Source organism: Eretmochelys imbricata, chromosome 2, assembly GCF_965152235.1.
Source record: "Eretmochelys imbricata isolate rEreImb1 chromosome 2, rEreImb1.hap1, whole genome shotgun sequence".
Classification (NCBI taxonomy): Eukaryota; Metazoa; Chordata; order Testudines; family Cheloniidae; genus Eretmochelys; species Eretmochelys imbricata.
This window is the reverse complement of record NC_135573.1, coordinates 229421437-229439247: the sequence shown is the minus strand read 5'-3', so window position 1 is coordinate 229439247 and position 17811 is coordinate 229421437. Positions and strand designations below refer to the sequence as shown.

The window sequence follows — 17811 nt, the reverse complement described above, 5'->3', positions numbered from 1 at the left end:
GAGTTGCCGAAATACTATTGTGACAGGTGCATTTGAAGTGCCATGCATAGACAGATCGATAAAACATCCCTATATTACAAATGAGAAAATGGAGGCAGACAGAAATTAAATAACTTTCCCCAAGATGCTCAGTGAACACATGGCAGATCTGGTAGCAGACCCCAGATCTTCTGACTTCCAGTCCTGTCCACATTAATCAACAGACATTGCTTCCTCTGACCTACTCCTATACATTGATAGTAAAGATCTCAGTCTCTAAAAAGATGGAAGTTATTTGCATCAACTCTGGGTGGAGGGAAGAGGGCAGGAAGGGACTGGGGAATAAGATGTTGAGTCTGATGTAGTTAACAACTACACACTGCAAACACTTTATCACAGCTTCTGAACTAAAATTTTGTTATCTATAATAATTATACTTTTATATTTTGCTTCCAACATTCTGAGATTTAACTTAAACAACTTTTCACCCATTTTTGCACAGGATAAATTTCTGAAACACATTCTCTTCCTTTAAACAACAGGTAAAAGCAAAATTCTGGGACAAAAATTCTGCTCTCACTAACACCAGCCTAAATCTGGAATACCCCTACTGACTTCACAGTTTCCCTGAATTACACCTTGCAAATAAATGAGAACAGAATCTGAACTTTTTTCATCCAAGTCCCCCAGCTGGGACCTTACCATCACCCCTGCCTCAAAGGAGGGTTAAGGTGGGCTATATGGAAAGGGGGTTGGCTCCCTGCTGTGCCAGTCAAAGGAGCCCCGAACACCACCCCGCCTTTTGCTCCTATAACCAACACCTAAGTTCTTCACCAAACCATTTATCGGGTCATTGCATGGGTGGTGCATGACTCCTCCATTTGAGGGGGCTGGGTGCGCCCGGACTGTGGCCCTGCCTCAAGGCCCACTGCTGCTCAGCCTCCTTCCCCCAAAGTCGTGCCCACATTCCACCTGTGGCCCCGCTCAGCCCCCTAACACCAAGCCCTCCCAACCCACCGTTCATGCTTCTTCGCCCCCTCCCAGAGGCCTCCCTGTGGGCAGAGCAGGGATGGAAAGAGGCAGAGGGAAGGCAGGGCCTCGGGGCAGAGCGCCAGTGGGGCCCCAGCCAGGGCACCCTTTCAGTGACGGCGCACTCCAGAGGCGACAGGCCAGCTGTCTGGGGAGGCTTAGGCTCCCATGGCTTCTTATGCCCATCACCTATGGGTCACTGTATCCCTTCCCTATGGATTACCTGCACTGGACACCCCAACACACACTTACATAATCAGTTGCAACTCTCGTCCCTGCTCACCATAACAAAGCCCTCCCTGAACCTGCTTTGGGGAAGGCGAACAAAACCCCACTCCACCTAGGCCAAACTGGTGGTGAGAGAAAAATTTCTTCCCAGCCCCCCATGAAAGGATATTGCACACAGACACCCACAGTAAGTCCAGACCAAACCTGGTATTTTGCCACCTTCAGGGGGAGGAAGGGAGGGTGCTGCTCTACTTGGTGCATGGAAAAAGCCTTCTCCCACTGGGCTAGTCCCTTTTCAACTCCCCAGGCCTTCGAGTTGCTGGGGGATGAGTCAGCATCACCACACTGACCCCTCCCCTTTTGCAGCAGCCTCTGAACCTCTTTCCCACCCCTAAAGCGCTATTCCCTCTCCCCCAGCAAGCCGGACAATGTCCTCCCCACCCCGCATAAGGTGCAATGCCGTCATTCTTCGGCAACACAGCATCAGACACACATGGAAAGTTCTACCGTTCTGAAAGATTCTACTGGTTTTGTTGGATTTCCCCCTTTTAAAGATAAGGAATCTCTCTGGTACAAGTTGATTCTTTCAAGCTTTTGGAACTTCTGAAGTGCACCTAGTGTACTTGGGGCATTACTAGAAGATTGTTCATTTTTCAATATACATATTGGCAGGGCTCTGTAGAAATACTCACTGTACCCAAGCTGCGAGACAATAAAGCTGTACTCTTCAACATTGTGGATACTAGCCAGATCGCCATCCTCCTTTCTACACGAAGTTAAGGCATCTTTCCATATTTTGGTGTCTCTTTGAATTATGTAACAATGACCTGCATATGACATCCACTGAGCAGGGCATTTAATAGGCACATTAGTCTCTGAAGGAAAAATGACAATGAAAGATTTCAGACCAGTACAAAAAAAAGGGAGAGGAAAATTACATAAACATGGAATTAATAGTCTCCTGCTGATCCACGTATCAGTGTCAGGATGCAAAGTCTGTCATCCCAAATGCTTTGAAGCCCTCAGACTTTGCCACACCCATTTTTATTTATTTATTTATTTATTTATTGTTCTAGATTGCTGTGGTCCTCTAGTGGAAAAACAGATTTTTGCAGCATTAGACCAGCATATTCCTTGAGTTCATGAAAATCCTCTTCCTCTACAAAAGTAAAGGGCTACACGGGTACTTGAAATTGTTTGGGCAGTTTGCAGTACTATCATTTGGATTGCACTTAGTTATAGACTGTCATGTAATGAGCACTCTGCTCTCCCATAACCCATATACACAGCTTGGCTAGATGCAACCCATAATCTCCAGCATTGACTTTAACCAACACGCTTAATGTCAAATATGTGCTTAAGTGCACCGTTGGATTGGGACCTAGGCCACTTTTTCCTTCCTTCTCTGGGGACCGGGTCCTCGAAGGCACCGAGTGCCACCAACTACCCTTTACATCAAAGTGAGGATACACAGCGCTTTGGAAGATCACACCCTGCTTCCTTCCATGATTCTTACTCCCAATGGACATTTAGTAAATTGCTTTACTGTGTGCATCTCTGCCAGCACCATATTGCTGCTGTCATCGCATTTACTCAGGGATTCCTTTGTGGTCAGGAACTTTTGTCTCCCTTCTTTTACTCCTCCACATTACTGCTACGCTGAGATGGTGATGCTAAATCTGAAGCATAAGAAATGAAGTGGCAGCTCCTTCACCAGGAAAATAGATGCAGTGCGAGTCAGTATTTCATGGACAGTTTATTTCTGATGATCAATTAGTATTATACTTTCAGAAGTTCTTTGTTTTCTCAAGACTGATCACTAGCAGATATGTCACCATTATTAAAAAAAAGAATACAAGTTAAACTAGGCAGTAGAGTGATAGTAACACTAAGTCCCAATTCAGGAAAGCAATAGTTGCAGGAAAGCAACTTTAAACATGTGTTTAAGTCCCACTAATTTCCATGTAATTTAAGTACATTCTTAAGTGCTTTAGGCCTTGTCTGCACCAAATACTTTATCAAACTCGCTACATTTCTCAAGGCTCAAGAGACATCCCTGAGAGATGTCATTACGCCGACCTAAACCCCAGTGTAGACACCATTCAGTCAACAGAAGAATTCTTCTGTCAACCAAGCTACCTCCTCCGAGGGGGTGGACAAACTATAATGAGGGGTATAACCTACCTTCTGTTGCTGTAGCGTCTACACTACAGTGGCCTAGCTGCAGTTGTGCTGCCACCATGCTTGTAGTGTAGATACAACCTTAGGGATGGAGCATTTTAGAAGGCATAATTTAATTAAAGCCAGCATTAAAGAATTGTTCAGTGTTCCATATGAATATACACTGACCACACATTGGCGAAGTGGGAGAGGGACTAAAAAAAAAAAGGTTAGATCATCAAAAGATTTGGAAGCTGAGGGCCTGATGTCTGTTGTTCGTATGCACAGGGGCAGCGAGTTATATGGGCTGGTGGTGCACGGGCTCCACCAAATTCAGGGCCCACGGGCCCGGTCTCTCCCCTGCGCACCTCCCCCGGCCCTGCCTGCCGCCCCCACGCACCTCCCCCGTAGCGACCCCCGGCCTCGCCTGCTGCCCCCACACGCCTCCCCCGAACATCCCTGCCTGCCCCTGCAGCTCCGCACTGCACTCCCTTGCCAGCCGCTGCTGGCTACAAGGGAGCGGAGCTGGGGGCAGGCTGAGACAGCTGCTGCACCTGTGGAGGGAGGCGGGGAGGAGGCACATGCCCCATGCCCCGCACCCCCTCCTGCACCCCAACCCCGTCCCAGACCAGAGCCCACATCCAGCACCCAAACTCCCTCCCAGAGCCCGCACCCCTCCTGCACCCAAACTCTCTCCCAGAGCCTGCACCCCAAACCCCCTGCCCCAGCACAGAGCCTGCACCCAGCACCCAAGCACCGTCCCAGAGCCTGCATCCCAAACCCCCTCTCACACCCAAACTCCCTCCCAGAGCCTTAGGTAGGTGTGGGGGGTGGGCAGGACCTGGACCCGGACCTGTTCTGGGCACCACCAAAAATTCTACAAACCTACCACCCCTGCGTATGCAGGCATATTGTTTTGTATATGTAGATTGCAGGACTGGAACCTATTAAAGGTTTGGAAATTCAGGCAGACCATTTTGGTCAAAAGGTTAGCAGTAAAGGCCACTGAAAACAAAACCATATGGATTTAAGGAGACATCTAGGCATTTTTCTGGAAAGAGAGGGGGGATAATGAGGGGAACAGAAACAGTGACAAAATATGGAGATGGCACAAAGAGAGATTTTAAAGGAATAGCTTTAAAGCTAGGTGGTATTTTCCTGCCCAGTGCTGCCTTGTGTTTTCACTACATACATTCAACTGGTTCTAGATCTATATGCATGCTTCTTTCTAAGAAACAAATACTTCTTAAAATACTCTCTCTAAAAAATTCCATTGCCACCCGATACCAAAATGCCTTGGCAAGTTAGGGCTGGTCTACACTGGGAACCTACATTGACATAGCCACGTCTCAAAGGGGTTTGAAAAATCCATACCCCTGAGACACATAGCTAGGCTGACCTAGCCACAGTGTACAGCGTCAACCTACCTACCGCCTCTTGGGGAGGTGGATTAATTACAGTGAATGTAGAAACCCCTCTCATAGGCATAGATAGTATTTTTGCTGAAGCACTACAGAGGTGCATCTGCAGCACGGCAGTTGTGTTGCTGTAGCATTTTAAGTGTATTTAGTTTTATTTTACAAGGTATCAAATGTGATAACAAGTAGCAAAAGATTCTCTTCAGCAAATGAAAATGTGAGGTTTTAGACAATTCCATTGTCCTTTTTCAAAGTAAATACTTTAACCTGTTTCAGGTACTGACAACGACATCTCTGGGCCACATCATTCCCCCAGGAACTGTGCACAGAGGGGCCCTTCTGTTTGCACATGGAAAAGGGAACTCAGCCACTTTCTGCTAGTCCAGGGATTTAGGCCAAAGGAGAAGGCAAATTGTGTGGGGAGTGGGTGGGACAGGACTGCCGTGGGAGGAGGGGTGGAATCCCATTCACTCAAAGGTGAGATCTTCCTTTACACGATCAGCTGCAGAGTCCTGAGGCCACTCTTACTCTTTCCTCATCTTTTCAGACTCTAATTACATCACATTTAAAATAATTGCCATTATTGATTTATTTTATCAACCAGCCTACCTGAAGGAATAATGAAAGACTCTAAAGTGGCATTTCCTCTTTTACAAATGTAGCCAAGTTTCTGATCACATTCCCGGTTTTCCCATTTAGCACCTTTTCCAGGATTCAAAGCTGCACAGATTTTCCCAGGCTCTGGAGCGGGACTTCCTTTGATGAGAAATAGATACAAAACCAGAGAACTTTCATATAAGCACATCACTATCTAAAGAAAACATTTTTGTGGCCCTTACTCTGTAATTTTTTGTCATTTCATTCCCATACTGTTTTACCAACATGAATCCGCAGGGATCAGACTAAAATACACACATGTAGAATCATTTCCCCATCATGCCAACAACTTTTTCTCTTGTCTGCTTTGATCAGCAATGAAATAATTAGCAATGCAGACATTTAGATAATAATTAGAATTCAGAGTAAACAGTTGATTGAGATGAATGGGGTTGTTCACACCTCTCAAAGCTATTCTTCCAGGGTGTCTACACACTCCGATTATTAACCAGTTTAGATTCTGAAGATTTTCTTTACGACTGCAAGGGTTAGGCACTTGTTTTTTTCCTTTTCAAAAGAAGAATGCATAGACTCTGGAGCACAAGAGGCAGTCTACCAGGCCCAGGAAAAGGACCAGTTCAATGAGATGCAGTGGACTGGCCAAGTCCATGGTTTGACTTTCACATTAAAGACTTGGTAGGTAATTAATTAGCTGACTGCAAAAACGGATGACAATCTGAAAAGTTGCTTGCCAGCTTGTCCAAACAAATGACAATAACAGGATATTTGTGCTAGAAGCTAACAAGGAACTTCCAGGAAGGGGGGGGGGGGGGGCGCGGGGGGGACCCTATAGGAGAAAAGTAGTAAACTCCTGTATAATGATTAAATCACTACAGTAAATTAGAAGTTTTCCTGAATCCGCTTTAATATTATTACACTAATCCTGTTTTTCTCTTCAGCCTTTGAACACCAAAGGTGTAGGATCTACACAAGTAGATACGAATATAATTCATATATCACAGCAAAGCAATACTTTTTAATGTGCGAGAATGCTCAACTGAAATTGTTTTATGTTATTGCTGCTATTTTATTATCACAGTAATTACTTTATTAGTAGTATTTTCATTTATATGATGCACATTCCCCTAGGATGTGGGTGTCATTATCAAAAATAAAAAATAAAATAAAAATCAGCAAGTTGATTTAATAAATGAGAAAATTCAACTGAAAACTGGTTCTTACCCTGCATATTCCTGTGAATGGCACAGGCTAGCTCCATGTGTTGGCATCTTACCATATAAAATCTGAGTTTTTTTCATTATCTAATTTTATTTTATTTTGGCCAGGCTGCTACTGATCCTACAAACACATATAGTGGATGTAAGTCTTACGACCATGAGCAGTCCCCTTCGCTGGTACACCTCCATCTCAAGCAATGAAAGCCTTCCACCAACCTATGTGGGGCTGGCATGTAGATTCTTTCTGTGGTGCACTCAGTATATTGCACCCTGTGTAGCCCCTGTACTAGATATAACTAGCAGGGAGGTACTTGCACCAGCTGGTAGTATTTATTCCTTTCTCCACTATTGTACATATCTGACCTCCTGCATAACACATGCTATAGAATTTCACCCAGTGAACTTAATATTTTTGTGCTGCTTAAAATAAAGTGATTCATATCCTATTGATTCGTGTATTTAACTGCACTGGAACATATTTATGCTTAAAAAAGAAAGTCCTGTGGTCATGGAAATGTCCCAAATATTTTAAAAAGAAGGACAAATGTACAAGTAACATCATCTCTAACAAGAACACAGTTCAAAGTTTTCTATGAAGAACCAGCAGTTTGCTAATTATATCTAAGGCAAGAAATAGGATATGACATATGGGAAATTTAGATGCCATGTGAACAAAATATAAATACCATAGAGCTTTCAAACATTTTTCTGGGTTTAGAAGCTATGATTTCTATTTTTTATTTTTGAATTATTAAGTGCAGAATTCTGTTCTTGAGAAACACGAGATGAGTTCTGTTGTACGTCCTCATTCATCTCCTTTTAACACAAGTTAAACAAGTTCCATGTACATAGGAAGAGTAGAATACTGGAGCTGAAATCCACTACATTGATCTAAGAGCAAAATTTTGCCTCTAAAATTGATTACCAAACCTATTTATACTTACCTGGAACCCAGTTTAAGTATCTGAAAGGGCTACCACCACTCCATTGCCATCCACTGTTGAAATTCAAACTGTTAAGACCAAACCAGAGAGAAGAACTCAAAGTCCTAGTTAATCCTAGATAACCAAGAGAAAGACAGAAAAGATCACCATGGGGGTGCAAAACAATGGCAGATGCTATTCCAGTCTACTGGGTAGTGGCTGCAGAAGGGCTCTGTTGCAGCTTCAAGCCAGCCTGTCTCTTGAGGACTTGAACACCATCCACTCTCATTCATCGCTTAGCACCCTGCACAAAGCATGAGTACTCAGAATTTGTACGGATTAAGTGAGTTTTATTTCAAATTATTTGGCAGTATGGGAAGTTTAAGCAGTGGAGACACTTACAGTTCATTTTAGTAGTAAAGGTATTACTGGTTCCAGCAGTATGCCCAATTTTAAGTACCGGGAATTTTGCTAGAATGAGTAATGCATCTAAAACTGAATCACCTTTTTAAGTGTGCCTGCTAGAAACACATGCACACAAAGATAAGACTAACCACTTTACTCTTGACACTATAAAATGCAAAATTTATGTTAATATTCCATTAGGGTTGCATGGTTTAAATCACAATAGGTCAGAAATGCAAAAGTGAATATTCCACCACCAAATATTAACTCATCCACTTGCACAACCTGCATCATTGAAAAACAGGAATACATTACTATAAATATTTAAAGAGCTTAAAATGTACAAGATATTGTAGCATGCAAAAATACTATTCATATTTTATCAAGAGACATTAAAAATAATCCCTGTGTCTTTTTCTTTTAGTTAGACTTGCACCTTCTTCTGTTTCACCTGCTTTCAGGTCTACAAACATTCTCCTGCTACTAATCAAGTCAGTATCACCATAATCAATTTCCAGATTATGGTCACAATCCTGGAAACACTTATACACATAAGTAACTTCCAGTAAAAGTAGTCCCATTGAAGTCAATGGGACTACTCACACGTGTAAGCATTAGCAAGTTTAGAGCCTATTATTCTATAGTTTACCTCTTACTTTGAGGCTTTGGAAGGTTACTTGACTGACTACTGAATGTCAAATTTTAGCATAGGGCTTCATTGGTCTCAGAAAAAACATTGCACTGATATGGGTCACTTACTTCTGCTTTACTAACAGTATAGTATCATGGTGATAGAATATCTAGAACAAAATGCCTTTGATGCTCTCAATCATGCAATTTAAATATGTACTAGATCAGCACTTCTCAAACTGTGGGTCGGGACCCCAAAATGGGTAGCAACCCTGTTCTAATGGGGTTGCCAGGGTTGGCATTAAACTTGCTGGGGGCTGAGGCTGAAGCCAACGCCCGAGCCCCACAGCCTAGGGCTGAAGCTCAGGTTACAAGCCCCCAACCCTGGGCTGAAGCCCTTGGACTTCAGCTTTGGCCCCCCTGACCCAGGGCAGCAGGGTTCGGGTGGGCTCAGGCTTTGTTCCCTCCTCCTGGGGTTGGGTAGTCATTTTTGTTGTCAGAAGAGGGTTGCAGAGCAATTAAGTTTGAGAACCCCTGTGCTAGATGATACGATGCAAGACTATTCATATTCGCAACTAAGAGGGGGTAGCCATGTTAGTCTGCATCCACGAACACAACAGGGAGTCCGGTGGCATCTTAAAGACTAAAAGATTTATTTGGACATAAGCTTTTGTGGATAAAAATCATTTGGGCTTGAACAGGGACTGGTAGTGGCTGGCTCACTACAAAAGCAGCTTTGCCTCTCCTGGAATTGACACCTCATCAGTTATTGGAAGTGGACTACATCCACCCTGATCGAATTGGCCCTGTCATCACTGGTTCTCCACTTGTGAGGTAACTCCCTTCTCTTCATGTGTCAGTATAATAATGCCTGCTTCTGTAATTTTCACTCCATGCATCTGAAGAAGTGGGTTTTTTATCAACATAAGCTTATTCCCAAATAAATCTGTTAGTCTTTAAAGTGCCACCAGACTCCCTGTTGTTTTTGTTCATATTCTGGTAATCTAAAAGAAATCTGACGAGGTTCAATAAATCAAGAACTTAATGTGTCAGGAAACCATGGAGGTCCTACCTATGCCATGATTTCTGTGTTCGACAGGATTTTTAACTCAAAAATAAAAACTTAATGGAAAATATGCTATAAATATTATTAGATACAGTTATTAGAAAAAATAATCCTTTTTCTAAGCTTAAAAAATGGAAGACACTTACAGCCCAGGCAAGTTTGTCATCTGGCTATTGTAACATGCTCAGAATATTTTCTTACTTACCTCACAGTATGATGAGGATGAATTAACATGCATAAAGTACTTTAAAGATATAATGTGCGATATAAGTGTAATAGTTAAAATGTACAGAATAAAAAAAACTGCTGCATTTGCAGTAGTAATCATTTTATTACTCTACCTGCCAGGTATGTTTGCTCATGCAACTCTGTGATACTTAATAATTCTGCATTCTGTTGCTGACAGCTTTTCCTTGCCTGGTGCCACATTAGGGCTGATTGGGAGTTTATCTGGTAGTGGACTCCTGTCAATGGATCTGTATACCACAGTGTGTCAATGCCTTTAACTGTAGAGATAAGATAGGTATGTTATTGTTGGTTTCTATGAGTGACCCAAATGAAACATAGAATAAATTATGGAGACTAAGTGTACAAACACCACTGTTGTAGTACTGGGCAGATCTAAAATGATCTGAGGATCACAGGTGTATTAATATATATAGTCCATAGCTAAGCCAGGACAGTAGAATTGACTGAACTACTCATTACATATAATAGGCCAGACTCTTAGCCAATTACTCAGGCAGTGTAAAGCCCCTGTCTAGGCTTGAACATGACCAGCTAAAAACATGCTGAGGAGTTAGCTTGCATCTACATGAGGGAAAAGGTTGGGCTTAGGTAGGGCTTAACCAGAACGGGTTAGCAAAGCGAGAATCAACTTGACCACTTTTCCAAGTCAAGACAATGCCTCTGGATGATGGGACAGAACAGAGCCTAATGGCCTACATCACCTAACTTCTTCTAATTTTCTCACTCTGAATCTTCTTTTCAGTAATAAAATACGAGCCTTAGACTGTGCTAAAATTCTTGCCTCGAAGAGTTGAAACTTGTATGTTTGCTGATCATGGGAAAAGAGCTGAAATTCCTGCAGCATAAATCAGAGGCTCTCCATTTGTAAGCTGTGAAACAGTTGAGAGAAAGGGGTCTTTTCCTTTTCCTATCTCAGAAGAGCTCAGAAAACTTTAGTGTGCGAATCAGAGAAAAGCATTACAATAAACAACACTGAAGACAAAGGAGAGTATATGTTAAGTGTCAGTAGGTCAGTAGCCAGTTCCACTTTTTCCTGAATTGGAGCTGGTAGCCTGCAGATAATATAAAATGCTTTGTTTCAAATTAGCCTGACACACTAGAAACAAAAATATATGTTGCAATATACATTTTCCTGGAAATTGACAAATTTTAATATCAGTATCTAAAACAAGACCATGTCCAAGATGTTTTATGAATACAGGAAAGAATAATCTTTTTAGTATCATATGTTCTGTTTAAAAAAGCACCCTGAACTGGGGCACAGCGAGTATTGACTTGAGGTAACAGGAAGAAAATTAAATCATACCGGATGTTACTACTTATTTTTTTCCAAAAAATACGTTTGACACGATAAGAAGTGTTTTTAAAAAAATTTAGGTGCATTAATATGCTCTGGCCTGTTGGCAGCTACTTTTCTACAAGACAATTACTACAGGGGGATAGGAAAGAAAATGCATTTGAAAATCAAAGGAATTTTTTTTTATGGTTAAAATCTTCCAAAAGCTCTTGTCTTGCAGAGCTTAGGAGCGTCACAGAACAAAGCTTCAGTTCTGAACCCTGGGACTGAGGGAAGCTGCCCAGGCTTCAATGCCATTGTTACTCAAGCTAGATTTTATCTAGTTAGATCTGAACAGACTACAATGACATCTCCCAATTGTAGATATACCCTTAGAACAACTCAATTACAAGGTTTCCAGCCTCCACAGGCCTGAATCTCAGAAGCCTTCTCAGCAATCTTTTAGAATTGGAGCTACCCAGAGTACCAGAACTTCAGGAAGAAGGGGAAGATTACGATTTCTGGGAATGATGCAGATTTAATGTTTAAACTAATTTAATTACACATGCGTGTACAACACATTTTTCTTAAGGTGCACACTTAATAAACAAACACAACTCTGCTGCATACATTCAGTGGGCAATTTTCAAACACCTCTAATTCACTGAAACCTGGCCATTTCCTCCAGAGCAAGTCCATGCAGTATTTGTCTTTGAGGGCCTCAGAGATATTTTACCAAAAAAGTCATAAGGTCACATTTTCCTTATTCTCAAAAATACTCAATCTTTAAAAAAAACAAAAAAACAAAAAAATACCTTTGGGCAGAGACCAAGCATGGAAAATTTCAGCCCTAAAGACCCTGTTTCCGAAAGTTATTAGTGAGCACAAATATTTATTGTTATAGTTAGTGCTCTGATGGAAGCTAATGCAACGTGAACTTTTACAGGTCAGAACAAGCACCCCACAATTATATAGTAGATATAACATCAAGGGATGTTAACATTTCGTTGCATCTTAGCAATGAGCAGACCAGAGTCAAGATAAACCCTTTATTAGGAACAGAAACTATGTACAGAAATCAGGTCACAAACTTTCTGCTGCTCTGTGTAGCTACTTTCTTTGTTTCTGCTCCAAGCAGGAACAGTGTCATGGGAAACCAAAGACTGCATTTAGAGAGTACAGGAAGCGTGTCCTCTCTACTTTTCCTGGAGGACTTATCAACAGCACAAACTGTCACCACAAGATTGCAAGTTCAACTCCAGCCCGTATCAGTAATAGTAGTAACATTTTTACCATCTACCAGCGGCTCAGTGGTCTACGGAGAGGAAGCCAGTGGTCTCAGTCCACTTCCCAGTATACAGATGCTACCACTCTCAAAACAAGCACGACAACGGACACTTTTGTTAGCATGCTTAATAGAGTCACACCATGGGCAGCATCATTACAAGAGGAAATCAAGAGACAATTCTGCTACACAGCCAATAAATTTGGCTTATATCTATATCTCTCCCACAGTCAGGAAGGAACCCAGCTATTTTTATATATGGACTCCACATATGTGGCTAAACACAGTGCTGTCTCAGGTAGAAAAGAAAACAAAAAAATGTCTGAAGTGTCCCAAAATCTGCCTTCTGCTTATCTCCTAGCTCTCTTCCGTTGAAGTGCTCTTCCCCTTCCTCTCGCTGAGAGAATCCAAGACCCAGATAAATTTATCAGGTCCCTCTGACTGTTTATAAATGTTAGGTCATCCACATGAATGAAAAGAAACAATAGGATATGACTTGAGTGACCAGTTATACAGCACAAGTTTCAAATCACAAATACACTTGCAATGAACTGTTCATGAGCAATCCATAGGCTAAACATCTGTTTGCAGTAAACAGCTGAACAATTGCCAACAGTGAAAAATTCTGTAATAATGGTAGGTATTTCACAGACAATTTGTGAGTGGATCCAGAGATATCCAATTTCACAAAATTAATTGCTTATGGTTAATTGTTCAGCCAGCTCCACTCATGACCTTACACTATATAACAAGACTCCTTCCCAAGCCCCATTGCCTGAGGTGCTCTCTGGCTCTCCCACATAATGTCCCATCTAACCTCAATTGTAAGTTCCTTGGGGCAGGGACTATGTCTTATTTATCTGTAAAATGTCTGTCTGTCTCTCTCTCTCACACACACACACACAAATAGCAACAAGCTTCCCCACTCCCGACTGTTCTGTGAACAGAGTTGTCGTCTCCGTTGCTGTCAAGCCAGCATCTTTTTTATGAGCACTAAATTTACATGGAAAAAACGTAATAGTTTAGTTGCTTGCACTGAATACATTCAATTTATATAGCTGCTCAGGGCAGTTTAATACAGAGTAATAGCCCTTTCTTATTTGAGTACATTGTCCCATGATTAAAAAGCTCTGTTGTGATGCTATTATTCTTTAGCTTTTAGATATAACTAAGCCTGCCATGAATACCACCTTTTTTGATACCCAAGAACATCAATTTACAGTCCACTATGGCTTTGGGGCATTTTAGAAAAAATCTGTCAAGACTTGCAAGAAAGCCTATTTTGGATGAAAAAAAATCAAATCAATTGTTTTGTTACAAAGGAGTTAATACAGCTCAAAGAAGTTGTTAGGCCAGAGCATTCCCACCCATAGGATTGAAATAGGCTCAGATGTAAACCCTAGATCCAAACAGTATGCAATAACATGGTGAGTTCAAAACTGGATCTGAATACGAATTCTGCAGCTCAGGCCTGTCTTTAATTAAAATGTACCAAACAAATAAACATCATATTTAATTCTAGTACTGAAGAACCAGGAAGCAAACATGAAGGCAATCAACATAATGCAGTTCTTTGCAAAAACAATCATCTGAATGAATTTTCGCGAATTATGTCAAAGAACCAAATACCATTTTAACAATTTCAAGATGCTGCCTCATCTGTTTTATTTAGAGCATCCTAGACCAGAGGTGGGCAAACTACAGCCCACGGGACCGTCCTGCCTGGACCCTGAGCTCCCAGCCAGGGAGACTAGCCCCCGGCCCCTCCCACACTGTCCCTCCTCCCCTGCAGCCACATGGCTTCTGCCCGCCCACCTCTCAGGCTTTCCAATAAGCCTGTCCAGCTGCTCTGAGCGGCATGGTAAGGGGGCGGGGGTGGGGGGTTGGATAAGGGAGGTCCTGGGGGGAGTCAGGGGATGGTTGGATGGGGCGGAAGTTCGGGGCGGGGGCAGTCAGGAGACAGGGAGCGGGGGGGTGTTGGATGGGGGGTGGGGTCCCAAGGAGTCTGGGGGTCCCTTGGGGGGGACAGGGAGCAGGAGGGGTTGGATTGGGGTGGAGCCCTGGGGGGGCAGTTAGGGATGGGGGTCCCGGGAGGGGGCGGTCAGGGGACAAGGAGTGGGGTAAGGGGTTAGATGGGTCGGAGGCCTGTCAGGGAGCGGGGGTGTGGATAGGGGTCAGAGCAGTAAGGGGACTGGGAGCAGGGAGGGTTGGATAGGGGGTGGGGTCCCGGGTGGGCAGTTAGGGGCAGGGGTCCTGGGAGGAGGCGGTCAGGGGACAAGGAGCTGGGGGGGGGGTTGGATGGGTTGGGGGTTCTGAGGGGGACGGGAAGTGGGAGGGGGCAGATAGGGGGCGGGGGCCAAGCTGTTTGCAGAGGCACAGCCTTCCCTACCCAGCCCTCCATACTGTTTCACTAACCCGATGTGGCCCTCGGGCCAAAAAGTTTGCCCACCCCTGTCCTAGGCAATTAACACATAAAGTGAGTCCTGTTTAGTGTGATGTCTTTATGGGATTAAGGTTTGCAATGTTATTGGTACTGAATTTAAGAGAGCTGCTACTGACATGGAGGAAAAAAAGAATTTCAAATATTATTTCTTCTGAAAGGCAATGTGAGGAAATTATGCAAGGCAGACAAGAGGAGGCACAGTGTGCCTTAAAGAATGAAGGCATGGTTACCTGTAACTGTTGTGGTTTTCTCAAAGAGTCTTAACTTTATTATGGTAACACTGTCATGATGCTACAAATGAGGCTGAGATGAGGCTTTCGTTCTAAACCTCTACATCCTAACCTGTCTGAAATGATTCTAGTTTTATTCTGTCATCAAGGCAGAATAAACACAGCCCACAGTTTTCCCAGCACCACACAGTGGTGTTTCTCTTGGCTCTGGCTACAGTCAGCTGACGCTCTACTGATAGAACACAACAAGGAAAAAGGGCCCTCAGCACTGGGCCAAAAAAAGGAAGAGCACCCTCACGGTGGAAAGAAGGCAGGCCAGAGGAGCAAGGGCTCAGTAAATCTAGCTGATTTCACGAGTGGGAGTAGCTTGTACCTAGTGATCTTTCAGTGTCTCTCAAGTTTATAAAGGCCTTCTAAAGACTTGGGACCTTTTGGACAAGTCCTGTAGAAATTACCAAGTTTGAAATCCGTAGGGTTCAATAACAACTAAATAGGGATCTATGGAAATTCCTCCAGAATCCTGTAAAGCACATCATCCCTTTAAAGGGTTTTTGAATCATCCTATAGAAATCTATAGAAGATATAATGTTCCTCACTTGGTTATCTCTCCAAATGATCCACTTCTGAAATCTAGCTTGGCAATTTGGAATTATTTTTTTAAAATGTACTCAGTTATTCATTACTTGTTTTTATCATAGTTAAAAATGAAAGGGCATTTCCTTTTCAACTCCTCTTTTCAGAGACTCTTTTGAAACAATTACCAATTAACATTTGAGGTAATAAAAACGAGAAATTTTCTCAACACAGAAGTGAGCTTTTTAAATGTTTGAAGAAGCTTCAGCCTTTTTTTAAAAAAAGACAGTCATTCAATGTAAGTGCATTAGGATGATTAAATAAATACATTTTATCTTGTACTTTTTATTTTAAATAAAAAACTAAGGTTTTTAACTTGCACTAAAGTCAGGAAATTTAGAGTGAAGCTTCCTTATTTTAACTGTGACTATACATTGCAGTTGGCTTTTTCCTTACAGGATCACAAAACACCAGGCAATCTGACATACTATTGTATTTGAGTAGTAATAGACTTGAGTATAATACACTGAATAGAAGTTTTCTGCAAAACTGTGTGCACCATTTTATGTTTAAATTGCATCTTTTTCTACAACATAGGGTCACATTTTCAAGACAACACCCTAGCTTCTAGTTCTACTGCTCAAAATTATGCAGATACCTTTTTGCATGCTTAAACACAGTACAGTATCTGTGTTTAATTGTCCTATTACACGAGCAAATCTGATAACTACAGGCTCAAATACACGCTTTCATAATTTTGCATGGGTGCAGTTGGAGGCTGTACTTTTTACAGCTGGGTCCTAGCTACATATATGTAGTATTTAATAAGCTTCCCTAGAAAGAACATCAAGGCCGTGAAAAACATAACAAAATTCAAATTTTTTATAGTACAGTAAAGATATGAAAATGAGGGACACATCCGCATTATTAATTTGCTAAATAATATGCGATGTCAGAAAGTCTTAAAAAACATACAAAACTTACATTTCAGCGGACAAAATCCATATTTTTTGTCTGCATCAAAGTCGTCAGTTGTCCCACACCAGAGCCAGCCATCTGACCTGCCATCATCTGTACACTCAGCATACCATTTTCTATCAAACTTGAATGGGAATACGCAGGGTGCTCCATTGGCATTTCCTAGCAAGGTAAACATACCTAAGGAGATCGAATAATAAAAGAATATGAAATATGGAACCTATGTCTGCCCAAGTTTGTGGTTATAATATGGTAGACAGAACATCGTGCCACAGGATGTAATCTGTGCAAGCAATGCGTTGCCAATAATACCACATTCTATTTCCTTATTCTCAAACTTCCTGTCTCCTTTTCTATGACGAAATTCAGTTTGAGTTCTTAGTGTCAGTAAAAAACTAAAAATTTTCATTGAACAGAATTAACCAAGCATTCCTATTTCAAAATTTCAGAGTACAGTATTAATAAGTATACAAAAAGTCAGTAGGGCTGAGCTATTACTACTACCAGTTAAGAATATCATTACTGTACTTCTGTAACACAAAGTACATTTGTTCTATGAACCAATTCAGTTATTGACTACAGTAGTTGGGGAGAATACATGTAATGATGAATTGGAAGGGTCTATACATAACAATGGCCCAAATTCTGTTATTCTTAGTTAAAATTCCCATTTATTTCTAAAGGAGTTTTGCCTGGTAAGGACTGCAGGATTTGGCTTACTAAACTAAATGAATAGCATAGGGCTGGTGGGTGTGTGATTTGCATGCAGCCCTGTGTTGGGGGAGGTACAGAGCAGCATTATCCATGGGGGAGTACTGGGACAGACTGTTTCTCAGGAAGTATAATCTGTCCCAGAGCATCCTGGTATACACTTGAGATACCAATGGTCAAGTGCACAGGGATGGTGGGGCCATGACCCCAGCTCCTTCCTGCCTGCTTTCAAGCAACGTGCTCCCTTGGGCTTTAATTCTGCCCCTGGGCTAGGGAGTGCTACTGTGATTAGCCAGCCCTGGGACAAACAGTGAAAGGGCAGCTAATCTTACATGCCTCCTTCCTGTGTGTTCATCTGAAATTGATCAGAGTCTGACCCATAATCATTCATGT

The 17811-nt window shown here is 42.2% G+C and overlaps 1 protein-coding gene across 1 annotated transcript in view; it reads right to left on the bottom strand.

Annotated features, from left to right (window-relative positions):
* Window positions 1-17811, bottom strand: part of LOC144260723 (macrophage mannose receptor 1-like) — an 84042-nt gene that overhangs the window by 59767 nt on the left and 6464 nt on the right. The window contains exons 3-7 of the mRNA XM_077809435.1: window positions 16714-16887; window positions 10015-10179; window positions 7594-7707; window positions 5424-5570; window positions 1929-2111 (exon numbers count right to left, since the gene is read on the bottom strand). Coding sequence (XP_077665561.1) covers window positions 1929-2111; window positions 5424-5570; window positions 7594-7707; window positions 10015-10179; window positions 16714-16887 — 783 coding nt within the window. The remainder of the gene's footprint in view (window positions 1-1928; window positions 2112-5423; window positions 5571-7593; window positions 7708-10014; window positions 10180-16713; window positions 16888-17811) is intronic.